General features: G+C 37.0%; 1 protein-coding gene across 2 annotated transcripts in view; it reads right to left on the bottom strand.

Annotated features, from left to right (window-relative positions):
• Positions 1 to 22294, bottom strand: part of LOC126260015 (uncharacterized) — a 159822-nt gene that overhangs the window by 22307 nt on the left and 115221 nt on the right. For both annotated transcript variants that reach the window (XM_049957176.1, XM_049957177.1), the window contains exons 9-10: positions 21599 to 21739; positions 14923 to 15135 (exon numbers count right to left, since the gene is read on the bottom strand). In XM_049957176.1, the coding sequence (XP_049813133.1) occupies positions 14923 to 15135; positions 21599 to 21739 (354 nt within the window). The remainder of the gene's footprint in view (positions 1 to 14922; positions 15136 to 21598; positions 21740 to 22294) is intronic.

The raw sequence follows: 22294 nt of genomic DNA, 5'->3' as shown, positions 1-22294 counted from the left end.
CAACCAGAAGAGATTTCAAACAGTCCTTTACACAAAACACACTGTAACTGTGTCAACTGACAAATTCCTCATGAAAACGCAGAACTCACTGGATGGTGTCAGATTTCTTAGAAGCCTCTTCAGTAACCAAATTAGCACTTAACAACTACAATACAGAAACCTGCAATGAACAACCATGACAAAGAAACTGACAAGAAACTGCAACAAAGTGTAAGAAATATCTGCAACAATGAAAGTGAAAAGAAATAACTGCAACAAAGAAAGTGGTAAGAAATAACTGCAGCAAAGACAATAGAAACAAACATTGTAACAAAGAAATTGGTAAGAAACAACTTCAGTGAAGACATACATTACCCTTGAAAGTTAACAAAAAAATGTTTTTTTTTAAATAAAACTGGTCTAACTTAAAAGTGGAAGCTCTCCTTTACAGAGAATATAGTACTACATGGTAGTAATCAACAGAAAAAAATCTAACTTTCTGTAAATTATAAAATAAATTCAAAAGGCAACAGTAAAAGAACTTTGACAGATATGTCCTAACGGAGGATACCATTGTAATCATAAAGCAATTATTTTTCAAATAAAAAAAAAACGCTAGCAAAATATCTGGCACTGTTACAGAGATACAGCATTTTAAATTTTTTTTCGAAATTAGCATCTTCAAAACGGTGTCCACATTGTCATCTTTGGAGGCCTGTATCTCAGGGCAAGAATTTTTTTGGAGAAAACAAAAAAAAAAAAAAAAATGTGTCTCTTACTCACTCCTGAATTTAAATTATGATCATTGATGCAGCGCATGGTCTACAGGGCCTGTGATTGCTGAGAAGAGAGAGAGAAATTCAATAACATCCGAGACTATGAAGGTAACCCCCCCCCGCCTGAAGTGATATGGATTATGCCACAAGTAATTGGTCACTTGCCTCCCTCTTTATAATTCGCTGTTGCCACAGGGTTGAAGTAAGTGGCATCCCTGTGGAATAAATCTTCCCAGTGCATCCCACTCATGCTATGTGAGATCCAGATTGAGTAAATGTGTAGACTTCTCTATTTTCACAATGTCATCACTTCCAAATGTCTTATCACTATGATCAGTCCTGAGGATATGGGCATGGCCTTCCTTGGATATTAAGCTGTTACGCATTACAGCATGGAAGAAATTTTTACTATCACAATACAATACCATTCCCTTGTTTGTGAACTTGCAGCACCTCAGTTCTATGTGGTCCATTTCCTGTTGTGGAGGAGTCCATAGTGCCTCTTTGATCATCACTGCAGAGACAGTTTTTATTCATAGATTATTACATGTACTGTCACACTTAAGATACGGATGGTTTGAAAATGAACACAGGTGTACGAAACTAGTTATCCTCAAGAAATAGAAAAGATACTTTTCAGTTCAACTTATGATGCAGTTACAACCATTTACTTCAACCATTCCCTTGTTTTTGATAGAAATAATTCCCTTGTGTCTGATAGTAATATGAAAGTGTATAGTGGTATTCTAGCATTTATTATGAAACTCATCTACATCTTAATTCTGTGGGTACCAATTTCCTTTCACGTTCAGTTTTAGAAATTATCATTTAAGTGGAAAAGTGAACTGCCACAACATAAGAATTTGGGGAAGACAGCAGTCACATACCACAGTTAACCATCACAGAGACTCTCCAAAATTCTATGTGCTTTATGCCATAGCCCAAGAAAAGATTTGTGTCCTGTTCTTTTTTGCAGAAAAGATGATTACAAGAAACATGTTACTGGATATGTTGCCCTCTGGATTTTTTCAAAATTGTGAGAACAAGCCGAAAAAATTAATTTTTCAATAGGATGGAGCACCACCACACAGGCACCAGTATGTAAGAGCATTTGTTAGCAATAAGCTGCCTCACCAATGGATCAGATGCAAGGAGTGTACAGCTCTCTCTTGGCAATGCTGAACTTCAAGGTCTTCTGAACTCATGGTATGTAATTCCTTTTTGTTAGTGTTTGTGTAAGATTCCATCTATGTGCCTCCCTTTAAAACAACTCTGGGTGAAATGCAATACTGCATACCTACCAACAATGAATGTAGCAACTCCAGAACTGCTTCCAAAAGTAAAGGATGAGTTTAACTATCATCTGGATGGTGGGCATACTGAACATTTGTGAAAAGTAAATGAAAACTTTGATACTAAATGTAACAGTAAAAAGTACCCCATGGTTGCATGCACATGCTTGTAAAAGATTTACCCTTGTAGAATCTGACAGTTCTTTTGAACATGCAAACTTTTTACACCTATACATAAGTTAAAGCTCGCTACAAGTTTCTATCTTACTTCTTGAAGAAGACACAGTGTATAAAATAAGATGAATATCTCCGACGCCTTATGTATGTGAAAGGAGATATTTATTCTGTTTGAAAATTAAATGTGCTCCAAAGATAATGAAAAAAGTCCAATAATCCACGATGTTTTAGCCATTACTGCACCTTGATTTAGTGCAGAGAGTTGTCTCAATATGAAGTTAAATATGTAATGACAGAAAGAATCCATCTGAAACCCATTTTTGCAGGACAGAATCTCTGCACTTCTTCAAATAAGTCATACATGGGCAAGTCTAGTAGCAAAGAAATATTTAAGGGAACAACCAGGAAAAAAAAAAAAAAGGTCAGTGAACACTGATAAAGTAACTTCTAATTTCCCAAAAGTATTATTTGAATAAAAGTGACAAGTTATGGTGATTTATTTCAGCTGTGTAGTGGAGGTAAACAAACTTAACCTCCATTTCGATGTCAGTAAATATTTCCAACTCTCATAAAATCTTCATCAAACAACCCTTAAGATCAAATAAATTCATCTTACAAATCGTGTGAATGTAATATTTTATAAATAATTTTAATTCTTTTTCATAAATCAAGTTATCTTCCTTGTATAATTTTCATTTTCTTACATAAATAAACTTCATTGTAAGGCAATTGAAGCTTAAAATTCAAATAAGATGGAATAACAACAATATGTAAATGACAGATTGCTACAACACACAAAATGGGTTTCATGTTCACTTCGCTTCCTTGTTTACAGTTCACATTGGAGTTACGTACACTGAAGAGAAGATTCCAGCAAGCTCCCATCTAACATAAAGCAGGAAATTATAAATTCAAAAGCAAATTAAAAGTGTGCCTCATTACCCACTCTTTTTACAAATTATATGTATACGTATCTCGAGTCAGGAATTGAAAAGTTCTGTTAGCTACATGACAAGAAACAGTTAGGCAAAATCAAACAATGGAAAGAGCAGGATGGAATAACAGCAATATGAAAAGGATAGATAGCTACTCACCACATAGGCAATTGTTGGAAACCAGACCAACAGTGTTATGGTACATAGAAAGGAAACAATTTGAATGGTTATGGCCGTATGAGACATGTGAATGGTAATAAAATCCTTCTGTAAGTGTGGGCATAGTGATTTTCAGAAAATCTCTCTCTTCCCAGATCAATTTTCCAAACTGTAACTTACCAAACGAGAAAGCGCTGGTAGACAGACACAATAAAAACACACACACAAATTTCAAGCTTTCGCAACCCAAGGTTCCTTCATCAGGAAAGAGGGAAGGAGAGGGAAAGACGAAAGGATGTGGGTTTTAAGGGAGAGGGTAAGGAGTCATTCCAATTCCGGGATCGGAAAGATTTACCTCGGGGGAAAAAAGGACAGGTATACACTCGCACACACACATATCCAACCGCACATGTACAGACACAGTCAGACATATGTAAATGTTGGCACTTGCCCGCGAAAGGCAAAGGTCCCGAATTCGAGTCTCGGTCCAGCACACAGCTTTAATCTGCCAGGAAGTTTCATATCAGCGCACACTCCGCTGCAGAGTGAAAATCTCAGTCTGGAAGTATCTATTCTATCCCAGTGACTTCCATTGTGTCCCCTAGCCCTTTTCAGTGTAAATTCATCCAAGAGAGAGAGCTTCAGAATAAATATAGTTAAACTGAAACAGCTACTAATACAACAAAATCCATCAAAACAACAAAATTCTCATAAATAAAAAGAATGAACTTTCATATCCATTCAGGAAGATGACTTGTTGTGCATGTCAGCAAATCATATGAAAGTAAATCATCAGAACTGAACATATTCACCTTGATGGATATAAGCTATTATCACACTACTGTAGAATTAATACGAATAAAGGGGAAGTGGCTATAAATGCAGAAGTCCTCAGGCTTTCAGTTTAATGAATTTACATTGAACAACTTTTTGAACAATAGTGGATCAGGAAACATAAGAGCTTTTAGTACTAATAGTTTACAGGCCATCAGCAGGAAATATCTTAAGCTTCCCAAACAGTTAGAAATAAATACTTTTAATGTGGTTATGCAGAGTTAACTGGAGAAACACTGTTTTAGAGAGTTTATAATGTCAGTTTCCTGTTACATAGTATTGACTGAGAGTACTTAGAGGTAATACGGTACCAGCTTTTGATTATTTTCTAAGAAAACAGATTGCATTGTCATAAACAATTCTTAACAATTTCTGGAATATTCTGTCTGAATGTTCAACAATAATATTTCATTAGGAAGAGGATTTCATTTTCTTAGGCCATCATCTGATAACTTACTGTTTTATTTTCTGACCAGCAGGCCATGGCTGACTTGCCAGCGGATCTGTCATCTCTTTTAGGAAATACTCAAATGAATGTGGTTAAAGTTTTAAAGTTCTGTGACTTGTCCAAGTTTTTACCAAGATTTTAGGGAGAGCGTCTTAATTTGTTCACAAGGCGACTGGCTCACTCATATTTTACGTAAGTTGCCAGCCAGTGACAATTTCCTGTGGCATCCTCGATGCTCCTTTCTTGTTTTCCTTACATTTTATTTTCTTATACAGCATTTTTCATCTTTTCCCACTTTCTTTGCATGTTTGGTTCCATTTTACTAAATTTGTCCACATTCGTCTCTCTTCATGTGTGTCAGGGAGCTGATGACCTCGACGCTGAGTGCCCGAAAGACCCAACACACACACACACACACACACACACACACACACACACACACACACACTCTCACTCTCTCTCTCTCTCTCTCTCTAAACAGACAGTCTACAAAACTTCAGCGAAAATTCATAGCTGTACAAATATATGTGACATTTTATGATTATATCTATATAAAACATACAGATAATGTAATATCTAGAGAGAGATTGAACAAATAAATCTTACACTGCAGTATCATACATTCAAATATTACAACTATATGCATATACAAATATATTAGCAGATTCAGAAGGATGTAGGTTGCAGTAGTTATTTGGAGATGAAGAGACACACACAGCACAGAGTGGCACGGAGAGCTGCATCAAACCAGTCTTCGGACTGAAGAACAAAACAACAACAACAACAACAACAACAACATGCATGTACAATCCAAAAATGTTGTGCAAGTAACTAATGGCACAGGCTAATAGGTCATATGGAAAAACTGGTGAATATTATTCACCAGATATAATAGACCTAAAAAGGAGGGAAGGGGAAGAAAGAGATCTATGGAATATGGGTGTGGACCAGTTATAACAAGCTTATTACCTAATGCTGAGAGAAATAATAACTGGGTGCTGCTATTTTAATAAGGGTTTGTTATGGAACTGTGTTTCGTCAATATGGACCCTGTCAGAATTCTTTGATTGGTGTTTATTAATGACCAGAATTGCAAGTAATTTTAGTTTTCTGTCTTTAGGTCCTTTATGGAGAACATCACACTCATAGCATATGAATGACATTCATTCTGAGCATGTGCAGCAAAGGTGGAATCTTTCTTTTTCAGTTTCCAACTCCTTTCATGCTCAAGTCGGGAGTGGAATCTTTCTTTTTCAGTCTCCAACTCCTTTCATGCTCAAGTCAGTTGTAAGGGCACAAATGCGCATGGCAGTCAATGAGAATTGGTGATATGCATCCTTACCGTCAATTTGAGATTGCAAGATCATGTGTGTTTGTGTTTACAGAAATATGTATAAGGCTGTGAACTGAATTGAAAATGAATAGGTTTAAGTAATAATATTTGAATGTGAGGTGTCTGTTCCTTTGAAAGAACAGACACCATGCAGACCCTGCAGCTGTGAAACACTGTATGTAAATTGAAGGAGGTGACTGCTATCAGCTGCAGCATGACATTAAGCAGAACCAGCAGTGACAAGCGAAAATGTATACTGGAGCAGTGCAGTTTATGTTGGAAATATTCCGGGGGCACCAGGCAGCTGCTCATGACATCAGAGCAGGCAGGTCTCAGAATTTGCAGACCAGTGCAGTGTGCCCTGGAGCTCCATCCATGGCTAAGTTCTGTCATTATGGACTTGGTAACTAAGGTGATCCGTAGAAAACACAGGACTGGATTTGACTCAGAAGCGTCATTAGACTCTGTTCTTGTTAAGGATTTGTCGATCAGAGGTTAAACCAATTTGCAATTAGAATAATAAACCCATGTTTGTGAACCTACAAGTGCTTGTTACCACATAACAGTAGTCATTTCACAGGAGAAGTCTGGTGGATGGTGGGGTCCCTTTGAAGCAAGTAAGATGATCATATCAAGAAAGAGAGAACCCTCGCGCAGTCTAGTAGTTATGGCCCTACCTAACTGACCTACATATAATTTCCCACACAGACTGCAGGAAATTCAATAATAAATTCCACTCCATTCTAAATGTGGAATCCTATCTTTACTGCTGAAGAGAAGGTGGGCAACAGTATTCCTAGTGTAAAAAACTGGAGTATAGTTCCTCGATTTTAGTCTCCTAGCAAGAACATGTGAAGCCCTATGCACATGTACCATGGGGGGCCCATTTATTGTTAGTGTGGCTTTGTGCTGTCTGAGGAGGAGAAAGGAGTGCTGTTATCCTCTGTCTCTTCTTTTTGCAGAGAATGTTGTCAATTAGGGTAGAACTATAACCTTTGCTGTATGCTGTTTCTTTAATTACTTTCCACTCATTTACAAAATATGGTTTGGATTGTGTATAGAGAGTAGGCAGCGCACCATAGAGTGGAAGGCTGCATGTTTGTGTATTATAGGATGCTGTGAATTGGCTGGTATTACTGTGTTTATTGATGTTACTTTCCTGCAATATCTTAAATAAATGCTGTTGCTTACTGATGTCAATGGTGACATCTAAACAGGTGATAGAGTCTCCTCCCAACTCCACCGTAAATTTGATTTTGCTGTGGTGTGAATTCAAATGTTGCAAAAAATTATTTAATTTTTAGGTAGTACATCATCCACTGCCTGGTCCAATACTATATTTTTGAGCTCGAGAGGGTCTTAACCTAAAAATGTTTGCCCAAAATTATCCATAAACATTTCAGCTAATAAGGGGCTCTATGGCGATCCCACTGCTAACCCATCTGTTTGACTCAAGGGAGCCAGTTGAAATTGGAAATTATTTTGCTTTAAGCATGTTTCAATTTCTATCCTTACATCTTCTGTCTCCGTGTAACAATTCTGTTAAAATTTCCATTGCCTCTGAAACAGGAGTATTGGAAAACAGGCTGCTAACATGAAATGAAACTAATTTTGCACTAGGTGTAATGGTATTGTCTATTAGGTATTTGGAATCCCTATCAGTAAATACAGATTTGCAGCTTTTAATAAGGTTCTCCACTTCCATAGCATATTACATTGTGGGACTGTTACCTAACTCAGGTAACAATATATCTGCATTTTCAGTTTTCAGTTCATCAGCTACCAGGTGTTTCGTAGATGCATCTCTGGCAAAGAATATTCATGATACACTTTCAGTATGTCTAGCTGTTTTTCAGAAATATTGGATTTCAGAGCATATTTAATTCCCTTATTTAAAATCTAGAATTCTTCAGAACAAAAATTTAGACTTGATAAGTTAATGACATGTTCGGCAAACTATTACAGGTTGTTGGGGCTAATTTCAGTTGAGATAACCATTCGATTTTAGCTTTCTTGTTGAGGCATATCAGGTTTGTTATGGCACACGAATCTTCTTTGACAGTTTTGACAATATATCTAGTTCACAAGGGTGTGGCGGTGCACAGCCTACTATCTATATCACAAACCAAGCCAGATTCTGAAAATGAATTGAAAATAATTAAAGAAATAGCATATAGCAATGGTTATAGTTCTACCCTAACTGAGATGACGCTTAGCAAAAAGAAGAGACAGAGGATAACAGCACTCTCTTATCCACCTCAGATAGCACAAAATCACACTGATAACAAATGGGTCCCCATGTTATATGTGGGTAGGACTTCACACATTCATGCCAGGAGAGTAAAATCCAGGAAATATACTCCAGCTTTTTACACTAGGAATACTGTTGCCAACCTTGTGTTCAACAGTAAAGATAACATTCCGCCTTTAGAACATAATGGAATTTATAGAATTTCCTGCAATCTCTGTGGCAAATTATATTTAGGTCAACCAGGTAGGGCTACAGCTACTACACTGACTGAGCATGAAATGAGTTGGAGACTGAAAAAGAAAGATTCTGCCTTTGCTGAACATGTTCTGATTGAATGTCATTCATATGATGTAAATTGTGACCATCTTCCATAAAGGAACTAAAGGCAGAAAACTAACATTATTTGAAATACTGGTCATTAATAAACACTAATCAAAGACTCTGATCTGGTCCTTCTTGACCAAACACAGTTCCATAATTCACCCTTATTAAAATAGCACCAGATTTACTATTTATCTTGCCATTAGGTAACAAGCTTGTTATAACTAGTCAACACCACATTCCACAGACTTCTTTCTCACCCCCTTTTTTTATCTATTCACACATTCACCAGCTTGTCCATATGACATAGACTGTGCTATTACTCTCATTCACAACGTTTTTGGTGTACATTCATATAGTTTTAATGTTTTAACATACTGTATTATAAGATTTATTTGTTCTCTCTCTCTTTAGGTACTATATTATGCTTGTGTTTTGTATTGATATAATCATAAAATGTCCCATATCTTTGTACAGCTATGAATTTTCATTGAAGTTGTGTGGTCTTCTGTTTAGTATTAAGTTATCTGATGATGGCCAAAGGAGCTGAAAGCCGGTTCATAATGAACTATTAAATAAATATTATTGTCGAATATTAGAACTGTGTATTCAAGTTAATAGCAATGCTGAATGCTGTAATTTTGAAGAAGACTGCATTATCTAAGTCATTCTTTTTTCTTGTCTTGTACAATATCAACCAAGATAATGTGTAGCTCATGAAATGTTATGAATATAATAGAGGGAAACATTCCACGTGGGAAAAATATATCTAAAAACAAAGATGATGTAACTTACCAAACGAAAGCGTTGGCATGTTGATAGACACACAAACAAACACAAACACACCCACAAAATTCAAGCAACCGTTTGTTGCGAAAGTCTGAATTTTGTGTGTGTGTTTGTGTTTGTTTGTGTGTCTATCAACATGCCAACGCTTTCGTTTGGTAAGTTACATCATCTCATGAAATGTTATGATTTATATGTATTGGAGCTTACAGTCTTCCATTATCTGCTTTCTCTTATAAAGAATATTAGTGATATATTTTATTTATATAATTCTCATTGTGAAAATTATATAATTCTCATTGTGAAAATTAGCATTTAGTGTGCATCATGCAACTGTGAGTAGGTACTTCTTCAACAGAATGTTACTAATATCATAGCCCGCATCTCGTGGTCGTGTGGTAGCGTTCTCGCTTCCCACGCCCGGGTTCGATTCCCGGCGGGGTCAGGGATTTTCTCTGCCTCGTGATGGCTGGGTGTTGTGTGCTGTCCTTAGGTTAGTTAGGTTTAAGTAGTTCTAAGTTCTAGGGGACTTATGACCACAGCAGTTGAGTCCCATAGTGCTCAGAGCCATTTGAACCATTTGAACTAATATCATTCTAACAATTTGAGTCTGTCATGTCATTTAAACATGACAACAGTTACTCCCTTCAAACTTTCTGCCAGATTTAAACTGTATGTCAGACCGGTACTCAAACCTGGGACCTTTGCCTTTCGCAGGCAAGTGCTCTTATAACAGAGCTTGACTCACAACCCACACTCACAGCTTTACTTCTCTCATTACCTCATCTCCTACCTTGAAAACTTACCTCTGAATCAATCCTCCACCTTTTTTTCCTTTTTTCTTCCCTTCCCTTCTCTTTTTTTACCATTACAATTTTTGGTGAAATAAATAAGGGAGCAATAAGCTGTTGTTAATGCAAAACTGCTATGTTGCATTACATAATAATTTACAAATTGAAATCTTTAGAGAATGTTAGTGTGGTAGGATATACAGGACTGAAGTTTCAAAGCCAAAGTTTTAATTTGGAGACTGAGAAATTTTTCTTTTTTTTCTTTTAAAGTGCTAACCATAATTAACTGAAAGCCATGAACAGATTCTCACAATATGGAGTGTATGCCACAGGAAACAATTTATCTAATAACCATCAAACTTCAAAGGAGCCAATAACTTGATAATGACAAGCCAAAACTGCAGCTAGTTTTGGAGCATTTATTTTCATTATGACTTTTGTCTTACACTGACGTAAATTATGCTATGGGCTCAACAGAATGGGAAATATGGACGATAGTGTCATATGAAATAATGGAGAACATTCTGCAATTTCTACACTTGAAGATTAAATTACTGAAGTTGATTGAAGCAATTAGGTACAACAAATGAAGCCTAGAATATAAAGTTATTCCATCATATGTTCATAAACATAAAACACACATGATTTACATAATATTACCAATGTTATTTTCACAGGTCACTTGACAATGGCTATAAGCTGAAACAGGCCTGTCATGTAAAGTATTTAAAGAAACATATTACCTTACTGAAGCTATTTCTGGAGCATTCATTTTCATTATGTCTTATAATGATGTATACTATGCTACTATGCCGCAGGCCCCCAACGGAATGGACAATAACTTTATTTTACCACTCACTTTAAAATAATAGGGCTCGGTTTTAGGCACTGACTTGTAGTCATAAAGGTGAATCATGACAAGATTGCATGAAAAAGTACTCTATCACATAATCATAAACAATGACTTGATTATAATGTTTATGCAAAAAGTATGGGAAGAATGTTGAAGATAAAATTATAAAGCAGACAGTGTTAATGGAAAAAGTAACTTTTTGTTTACAGTTTGAGTCTTGTTTTCCCCTAAACAAATAAGGACAAAATTGATTGGAACCAAAGATAACGAGTGGAAAACTCCAGGGACTAAAATAGAGAGCGATAAATGTAATTTGGACAACAAGCAACAGTAAATATTTAAAATAGCATTGCCACTAGTATGGTAAAATCCTCAAATGTATAATTAAAAAAGCAGAAATCCTGTACTAAGATCAAACAATAAACACGCCAAGAATATCACAAAACAGTTTTGGATCATTATTAAATATGAGACAAACAAACACAGTGACCCAACAAAACTGAGCCACCACCTCGCAGACATGGTAGCACTTTATTCTCTTTGGTCACCGAATTCAATGACTACTTCCTCACAGTGACGGCAAACACTGCACCCATGATAAAAACCAAATACAGCTGCAACAGGATTACTATTTTGGAAGGTGCATGCACTATAATCTAATAACAGTTTCAAAATAGAACCAGTAAGGAGATTACAGAATTTATCAGGTCACTAAGACGGTTATAATTCTGCTGGCTATAATAGTGTTTCTAATGGAATATTGGAATCTTGTGCTGACTTGATGGGATTAACCTTAACACTCAACTCATGAAGTGACCTTCCTGTAATCCCTATGTTTAAATAAAGATTTAAGGTGCAAATTATTTGAAATTTTTAATTTATGTCATGTTAACATAAATGGGCTGTTACAGAACTGAATTTTATGTTTTAAAAATTTATATTATCTCTGAAGCAAGTAAATTTACATATAAAACTTAATTCCAGGGTTTAAATCTGCACATAAAAATTCCACTCAATAGGTAGTGTACAAAATATACATTCATTGGCAGAATCTACACTTTTTTTTTATCATCACTCAAAACTCGTTTCATTTTAACCAACACTTCAAGTATTTCACTGGAGAAACAGACAGATCCCCACCACAACTATCATAATGTCTTCTGGTAAAATAATATTTTTCATCTACTTCTTGATCTGTAGCACTGAATCCTTCCTTTGTATTCCATCTAACAATTTCATCAAACTTGGGAAAGTTAAAATTGCCACATTCCTGCAAACAAATTTTGTATTATACCGTATTTTACTGAAGAAAACAGCTACGTAGTTCACAAGGCGTGGTCTAGGAGGCCCTAACAACTGTCAATAATGTATGAAAACAACAAGGTGACAATGCAACTGACAAAAAAACATTGTAGGGCTGGCAATTTGAGAGTAGGGGGAATATGGAAGCATTTTGCCACAACCAACCTCAATGAGTGAATCTGAAAATTTTCACAAAATCTGAGAGACACCTTGTGAGTTAAGTGTTAAGCTAATTTTGTAAAGAATCAATAACTCTGAGCATATTTTCTGACAAAAATTTAGAGATGCTGTAACAACATCCATCTACAAAACTGTAGATAAACAAACCACTTCTAATTACAGAACTACATCGCTCCTCCCAACATTCCAAAATTCTACTACAAAAATTACAATATTATGGCATTAATGAAATCCCTGTTGCATGGATGAAACATTACCTTCATAACAGAAAGTAGAGGATCTCATTAACAGACGGCCTCAGACTAACCTCAGAATGGGGAAGCATATCATGTGTAATGCCACAAGGATTTGTGCTGGGCCCAATCTTATTTGTAACCCACTTACACGATCTTCCAGTGACTTAAAAGGACTTTTCAAAAATGTAGTTTGTTGGTGATACAAGCATTTTAATCAAGTATCCAAACTCAATTCTTCCAGACAAAACTCAGATGATAGCTGAGAAGGTCTACAAGTAGTTCACAGCACACTGTTTATGTCTCAATCTCACAAAGGCTTGTGTTATGCAATTTTGAAACAAGCAATAGCAACCAGTTAGTAACATAACAGACATTAATGGTCATATACTAAATGAAACACACAGTGAAAAATTCCTCGAGTTTACCTAGATAACAAGTAAAAATGGATTCAACACACAGACAAATTAATCAAGAGGTTCATTTCAGCATGTTAGGCCTTTAGACGTATTTCTCATTGTGTTGACCTAATGACAAGAGTGTTGGCCTTTTTACTCACTGTTTACTTTTGAAATTATCTTCTGTGGCAGTGCATCTACAGCACAAGGGAGCAGCAAGAATATTGAGTAAAGCAGATAAGGTGCATCTTGCAGAAGCCTTTTTATGGATCTTGGAATTCTTACGCTCACTTCCAAATACATTTAATCTTTGATCATTATTGTTGCTGATGTTACAAAATCAGTTTCAGCGAACTGCGGTTTGCATTGTCACAATATGAGACACAAAAATAGGTTTCATGTACACTTTACCTTCTTGTTTAGAACGGAGTTACACACTGTGAAGACAAAAATTTCAACAAGCTCTCATCTAACATAAAGCAGGACATTACAAAACCCTAACAGCTCAAAAGAAAATTAAAAACATATCTTATTAGCCACTCTTTCTGCAAATTATTTGAAAACACATCTGGATTCAGGGATTGACAAGTTCTGTTAGCTACATGACACGTAGCAGTTAAGCAAAAGCAGACAATGGAAACAGTAGGATTTAATACCAACAATATGGAATGTATGTCTTACTATTCACCACACAGATGAGGTGTTGAGTTACAGCCAAGCACAATGACAAGAATACTACAAATATTTAAGATTTCGGACACAGTTATCCTCCTTAACCCTACCACCCACACCAGCAAATTGTTGCTCACATCAGGTGCAGTCGCAACTGGCCTTAAGCAGCTGGAGACAATAGCCACATGTGTGTAAGTTGTTGGTCTGTGAATGTGAGACAGTTCTACTTCTGAGGAAGGGCTCTGTTGACAATATTAAATATTTGTAGTAATCTTTTCACTGTGGCCGTCTGCAACTCAACACCTCCTCTATGTGGTTAATGACAATTTATCCTTTCCATATTGCTGATAAGTAGCAATGTTTGCTATAAACCTACATGCCAAGTAGTACTGTACTGTAAGGGGGACTCAATATTTAAAGATTTAAGGAAATATTTTCTTTCAACAATACAATTCTAAACTAGTCAATATTTAGCTACTAACAGCACATAAACAGCAGCTATATAGTGAAACTGAGAAAGCAACAGATTTTTTTTCCCAAATTATCAACTTTCTTTCTAATTCACTCAATTATTTTAGAGTTTGAATAGCAATAACCAGTGTGGTGCTCGTTTGTTGTTAATATAATAGATAGATTAAGTTTTCATCATTTTCTTGTCTTTCTTTTATGTACACCTTGACTTGTTTCACATCCTTGAAGGTTCACCTTCTTGATGGGATCTACAAAACACAATATAAGAATGAATACTGCACAGCACTAAATGTAATAATGTTCACTAAAAAGGTTTCGGGTTTCTCAGATAAACAAACATCCAGTGCAGCAGAATTGTACTGATACTTTTACCTTTTATATTCCATGCAGGAAAATAATATCAAAAACATTAATATATGCCTCTTTCTGCTTGCATGGCAAAAACAAATACCATGCTTTCTAAACAATAAATGTTTTTCATTATAGCATAGTGAAACTCCATAAACAGTTGTTGTAATAGAAAACATCACAGACTTTAAAGGCTGACTACCTCAATGTACATTTGTTTGTTTCCATAATTGAACAAACATCATGTTCCATGAATTATACATGGATTTCTGATCACCTTTATTAATCTGACTGCAAAAATAGCAAAGATGTTAATCATCTAGGGAAGTAATGAAAAATTTCTTCAAATATATCTCACAGATGTAATAACTTCTATTGCTCACCTTGTGAATGAGGGATCTCAACAACATGAACAACTTGCTGTTGGGGTTGAACATAAGACTCTGACAGTAAATGCACCTTTGCTGTCTGTTCCAACTGCTGTAGCCTTTCTTGAGTTCTCTGCAATTCCTGAGTTAGCTCTTCTACTCTCTGTCTTTCTTGTTGCAGTTCTGACAAAGAACTATTATCTGCTGTTGCTGGTTTTGGACTGCTTTCTATGGAAAGGAGACCAGAGTCATATGAAAAGCTGTCAAAAAAATGAGATATATGTGATGCATACTTTATGTAAAGCCTTGTCTTAAAGAGCAGATAAACATTTTCTGTTGGCTTCAGTACATCAGCTGGAACAATATTTTAAAATCTGGTCACTTTAGGTAATCCAGATGCTTTGAAAAAGATAATAAAAACTTGGCACACTCTCTGATAATACATAAGTTTAATTTTCCAGAATTATGAATAACATACCTAAAAGTCATCAAACAGAAATTTTGCAAAAACAGACCACTTCTCATTCCTTCAGAAGATGGTATACATAGTAGGCATAACAACTTCTCCCTTGAAGGACAACTTGTTTCATTACCTATGGGAAAACAATGAATGGGACGAAGAGGAAGAAAATGATACATGACAGAAATTAGTAGAGGATAAATAGCTATGGATTGTGCATACGTTTGAAGGTATACTGAGGTGATAAAAGCTATGCGATACCACCTATTATCGTGTTGGAGCCCCATTTTTCCTGCTGTAGTGCAGCAACCACATGTGGCATGGACTCAACATTCATTGGAAGTCCCCTTCGGAAATACTGAGCCGCACCGTCTCTATAGCCATCCATAATTGCGGAAGTGTTGGCGATGCAGGATTTTGGGCATGAAATGATGTCTCAATTAGGTCCCATAAATGTTTGAGGGATTATGTTGGGTGATCTGGTGCCCAAACCATTCACTCAGTGTCCAGAATGTTCTTCAAACCAGTCACGAACAACTGTAGCCCAGTGACATGGCGCACTGCCATCCATAAAAAATCCATTGTTATTTGGGAATGTGAAGTCCATGAATGGCTGCAGATGGTCTCTAAGTAACCAAACAAAAGCATTTCTAGTCAATCACTGGTTCAGTTGGACTGGAGGACCCAGTCCGGTCCACTTTTATACAGCCTGTTCCATTATGGAGCCACCACCTGCTTGCACAGTTCCTTGTTGACAACTTGGGTCCATGACTCAATGAGGTCTGTGCCACATTCAAATCCAACCATCAGCTCTTAAAAACCGATACTGGGACTCATCTGACCATGCCACAGTTTTCCAATCCTCTGGGGTCCAACGAATATGGTCATGAGCACAGGAGAGGCACTGCAGTCGATTTTGTGCAGTTAGCAAAGGCACTCGCATCAGTCGTCTGCTGCCATAGCCCATTAACACCAAATTTCTTAAGGATATGTTCATCATATGTCCCACATTGATTTCTGTCATTATTTCACACAGTGTTGCTTGTCTGTTAGCAATAACTATCCTAGAAAAACGCCACTGCTCTTGGTAGTTATGTGGAATCTGTCGGCCAGCACATTGTTCTTGGTGAGAGGTAATGAGTGAAATTTGGTATTCTCAGCACATCCTCGACACTGTGGATCTTGGAATATTGAATTCCCTAACAATTTTTCGAAATGGAGTGTCCCATGGATCCAGCTCCAACTACCATTCCACGTTCAAAGTCTACTGTTTCCCGTCGTGCCGCCATAATCACGATGAAAACCTTTCCACAAGAATCACGTGAGTACTAATGACAGCTCTGCCAATGCACTGCCCTTTTATACCTTGTGTACATGATACTATCACCATCTGTATTTGTGCGTATCACCACCCCATGACCTTTGTCGCTCAGTGAAAGGTACGACACTGTTTTGATCAAGTAGTAAGTTAAAAGAGCCATGTTGATAAGTGGATAACACATACTGCTCAAATGTGTAGTCTATGCAGTGAACAAGTAGCAAAATATTTTGAATTGTACTGTGATAGATGATAAAATTTGGTTTCATCACAAATCTGAGAATATGTGACATTCAAGAATGGTATAATTAGGTCAACAAAGAAAAAAAAAATCATGATAACTATCTTTCAGAACAGCAGATACTTACTCTCAAAATTGTAAAATAATATTCCAAAGAACAGTTGCACTAGTTGTGTGTTGTAACAGTTTCTGATGGTGTTCAGTGACAATATCACATAAACAATTCGGAGACCTTATTAGCAGAACATAGTTTCTTCAAGTGTGCTTCAGAAGACAGCAGACACCTTACAGATACTGCCTGCTCTTAGGAGAACACTGCAACAACTTCATGCATGTGTCACAGCTGTCATTATGAACTGGTGATGACAACTATAATTAACCCTGTCCACCTCTGAGAGACCAAACTTCACAACTCTGACGTTGTTATCTCTACTGTGAGATGTTACAAAAACTGTATCGTGTGCTCCAAAATTAACTGCCAGGAATGGTGCTATTGGAGATTTGTTGACTACATAGTATTATCATGTCCACATGCTATGAGTGATATATTGGATGTACTGAACTCCTTCATGTGATGAGTTTGCGTGCATGGTTCTTAAGTCAGGTATTGTACCAAATGACTTTTACTTGTTTCCAAGATTCGGACATGCTGGTATAGAAAGATTTTTGCTGGAAGCGATGAAATTTGAGTACAGATGATGATGTGGTTGGAAGACTGGAAACAAGAAGAAATGAAGTAAAAAAAAAAAAAATAAACCAAAATAAAAAATAAAACAGATTATGACACTACAAGCAAAATATTTCTGGGCAACAACAATCCTGAGAGAATGGATAACGCTCCATTCTATCCACTATAACCATCCTCTCAGTGGTGATAGTACTGATAGGATAGCACAAGAATGGACCAGAAAGAAAGGAAGAAAGACAGTAGGCAGTTTGAAGTTTTGAGTTGGTCCCCAGATGCATACTCACATTACTAGCCAAATAAATCAGGTATCAGGCTTCAGTTACCATACTGGCACACAATATCATATTGACACAACATTTTTTCTCTCATGAGAGTTTCACTGTAAAGACTAAGAAAAGGGATTTCATTCTGTAATATCCTTAAGGTGGCAGTTAGGTTATTGTCATATTTTATTGGAGTTTTAGTGCGTACTGTAAATTAGACTGAACGGTGAGGTTATGGCAGGCACAGACACTGAGTCAGTTCATGACATGTGTTTGATGACTTAAATGACTTCTCATGAAAGGCAAAGATCTGGGTTTAAGTACTGGTCTGACACAAACTTTTAACCTGTGACATGAATACTACCACCTAACTGTTTATGCTGTATTCAAAAGTAAAAATATACATAATCAAGAAAATATATACCAAAAATGAAAATATATTATTTGTCAGTTAACATGTAAGTGTAGTTCAGTATTAAAGATACAGCATTATCACCACAAAACAGTCAACAAAAATGTTTTGCTACATACAGACCATCTACACAGGCACAGTGTATTACAAAATTTGATAGCCAAAAATATAGCTGGAATTGCACAATCAGAACTCATTATATTGGAACTGGGTATTCAATACGTATGAGGGTTGACTGAAAAGTAATACCTCCACCTTCATAACTCTTCCAACAGTTGGCATGCGACAGGTACTGGGTTGTTCCGTAGCCTCTTCTCTACAGCTCCAGTTAAGTTGGTGGGAAGCCTTAGCATTGAATGGTTGTGTTGTTACAGTGTGAAGTATGGAACCCTGCATAGATGGTCAGTCAATGCGATTTAAGCAATGTGCAGTCATTGAATTCTTGACAGCAGAATGTGTCACCCCACAGGAGATTCATCAGAGAATGAAAGCAGTTTATGATGATTGTGTTGATGTGAGTACTGTGTGTCATTAGGCAAGTAAGTTTAAAGATGTTGAGGCGGGAGCACCTGAAAATCTGACCTGTGTGACAAACAAAGAGTTGGACATCCTGTGACAGCAACCACCGAGTTTCACAAGCAAAATGTTGACAGATTGATTCACGACGATCGTCGTATCACTCAGAGAGAAATTGCTAGTACAATCAGCATTTCACAAGAATGTGTGGGCCACATATTATTGCTTTGCTCGGCTATCAGAAGATCTGTGCACGATGGGAACCCCAGATGCTGACCCCTGAAATGAAAGCGCACAGACTTGAAATTTTGCAGGAACTCCTCTCGCGTTATGAGAATGAAAGTGACGTCTTTCTCCATTCAATTGTGACAGGAGATGAAACGTGATTACACCATTACGACATGGAGACAAAATGTCAGTCTCTGGAATATCGGCACAAGGACTCACCCAAGAAAAAGAAATTCAAGACGCAGCCCTCAGTTGGAAAAGTCATGGCCACAGTGTTCTGGGATGCAGATGGTGTTATTCATGCTGATTTCCTTGATCGTGGAACAACAATAAATTCAGTGTGTTACATTACAATGTTGCAAACTCTGAAATGACAGCTAACAAGGGTCCAAAAGAAAAAGGGAAATGTTTTCCTGCAGCATGACAATGCCAAACCACACACTTCACATGCCACCACAGCAGAACTTCAGAGGCTGAATCTCACCACCGTATGGCTTACTCCATATAGTCCAGATTTAGCTCCATCTGACTTCCTTCTGTTCCCGATAATGAAAGACGATCTGCGGGGACATCATTATGCTTCAGATGAAGACATTGAGAGAACTGTGAGACTGTGGTTGCAAAACAGAGTGTCGACTTCCTCTGTGACGGCTTCAGAAAACTAGTTCATCATTGGCAGAAATGTATCCAATTGGCTGGTGATTATGTGGAAAAGTGAATACTGGTAATTAAAGATCACATTCTAAGGATTATTTCTGCATTTCATTTATTAAAACATTCCCATCCAAACACAATTAACGAAGGTGGAGACATTACTTTTCATTCAACCTTCATACATGGTTCTTTTCATCTACATGGGCTTTGCTTACTGTTGTTTCTCTTTGTTTTCTCTGTTGGTGACTTTTTTCCTCTTTTAATCCCTCTCTCATCTCCCTGTTAATTATCTCTTTTTCTACACTGATATCCCATTGCTCACTGGTCATTATTTATTAAATCATTAATATTCAGTCTTAGCTACACTTTCTACTTCTGTGTTTATAATTTATTGAATGTAAATGATATCAGTTAAAAGATCTGGAGGTTGAAGATCACAGGTTGTAGGACTACTGATATTTCTTTCTGCAGTGATTTGACAAACACCACCATCACACTGTTGACAGTTATTTTGTAAATGCCACATTTCTTTCCACAACAATCTCAAGTGAAATATCAGGTGGTTATAATTAAACTTTCCCTATTTAACATGTTATAAGGCGGAAACTAATTACTGTAAGAGTTCCAAACTTGGTAGCATTAATGTCCACACAGTATAGAGTGCATGATTATCATGCATCACAGCACCACTGTCTAGTTACAACTATGGGCACCAAGTGCCATGATCACTCATCATGGTTCATAGTCTCATACACCTGACCAGTTGCAGTGCACTCGTTGATGTGTCTACATAAGCTTGGACAAAAGGAGCAGGGCATTATTGGTGAAGTTCTATTATCAAAACAACAGTAATGCTGCAGCTGCACTTTGAGTATACTGCTGACTGAAAGGATTACGGAATTTTCTTCTTTCTCCACTTGATGTGTGGAGCATGAGAAGTTCGAATCAACTGGAGAACTGGGCGTCACTCCAGGAAGAGGCTGATGACTGGTTGCACCTCAGGTGGTTGATGAAATCACTGCTGCTATGGCAGACAACACTGCGCACAATTTCCGATCATCAGGCAGGGCGTGTGCTGTGTCATGACAGTTGAACATCCCTTGATCCACTGTATAGGAGGTGCTTCAAACCATTCTCAAATGGTATCTGTATAAGATCTATATTGTACAGCAGTTTGCACCAAAGGATGCACAAGGATGTGTTGACTTCACTCTCCATTTTCTCGCAAGGTTTGAAGTCGGTGAGGACTGGATCTGGACCATCTTATGGACAGACAAAGCTCATTCATGCAAGATGGCGCCCTACTACACATTGCTCATGAAGTTAACCAGCTTCTCCAAAACACATTTGGAAACACTTGAATTATCAACTGATCGTTTCCAAATGCTTGACCGGTATGATCACCTGATCTCACTCCCTGTGATTTCTGGTTGTGGAGCTACCTGAAGGACAGTGTTTACCAGGGGAACATTCACACATGGATTGATCTGAAGCACAACATATCAAGAGATGTAGCCAGCATACCTACAGACATGCTTCCTTCTGCTGTGCAGAATGCAATCCTGTGTTTTCAGACTCATCTGGACACTGAAAGACACCATACCGAGCCCCTTTTGTACCAGTAATGGTACCGGTATGTAATGGTATGACGTACCATAGCAGTAAATCAAAAGTGTTTCAAATGAATTGATTCTGCATGATTTCTCTTCCCCATGTCCTTGACATTAATGCTACCAAGTTTCATACTCATACATAATTAGTTTCTGTGTTATAATGTGTTAAATAGCGAAAGTTTAATTATAACCACCAGGTATAATAGTTATCTCTACCATTGTATTTTGACTGTTGAAATGTTGACTAACATTGCAATATAAGTACTACAAGAAGCCCTTTCTGTAATTTCTACTGTACCTTTAAGTTGGTGTGTAATGGCATTTTTTGTCCCACGATGCTCACGCCACCATCGTTTCAGACCATGTTCGTGTGGCTCTCTGTCACCTTTCGTTCTGCGCATTTGTTCACTCACTTGACAAATGGTTGTATAGCTGCAACCTGCAGACAATGTTGAGATGAACAAAGATTGGTATGGAAGGGAAAGTAAAAAGGTCCTTATATTTTAAGACAAAGAAATACTCTTTCTCATAATTACTGTCTGTGTGCAACATGAGAGTCTCTTAAATCAGTTGATGGGCACAATACAGTGGAGTGCAGACTGCGGTTTTGCTTTTTCCTTTGCCAAAACAAAAAATTAAGCTCACACTTTTTCTTCTCCATGAAATCAATTTGGTTTCATTGTCTTAAATGTTTGTATTAGGTTACAATTTAATGCAAATTCAGCAATGATCTCTAGATCCTCTTTGACAAAGAAAGAACGAATCCATTAAAGTGTCATTGAAGGGGACATTCTTGTATTGTCCTAGAGCAGTAAAAGAAAACTATAGACAGGTCACATCAAAACAGTAGGACTGGGACTTTAACTCTCTGTAATCCTCATTTTGAGTCTATAGGTATTGCTCAAGGTATAGTCTACTAATACAGAAACTCCCCTGAACACTGGACAATAACTATTTATTTTCCTGATTACATGAAAATTGCCATTCAGCAATG

Source organism: Schistocerca nitens, chromosome 5 (assembly GCF_023898315.1).
Source record: "Schistocerca nitens isolate TAMUIC-IGC-003100 chromosome 5, iqSchNite1.1, whole genome shotgun sequence".
NCBI lineage: Eukaryota > Metazoa > Arthropoda > Insecta > Orthoptera > Acrididae > Schistocerca > Schistocerca nitens.
This window is presented reverse-complemented; position numbering and strand designations above follow the sequence as displayed.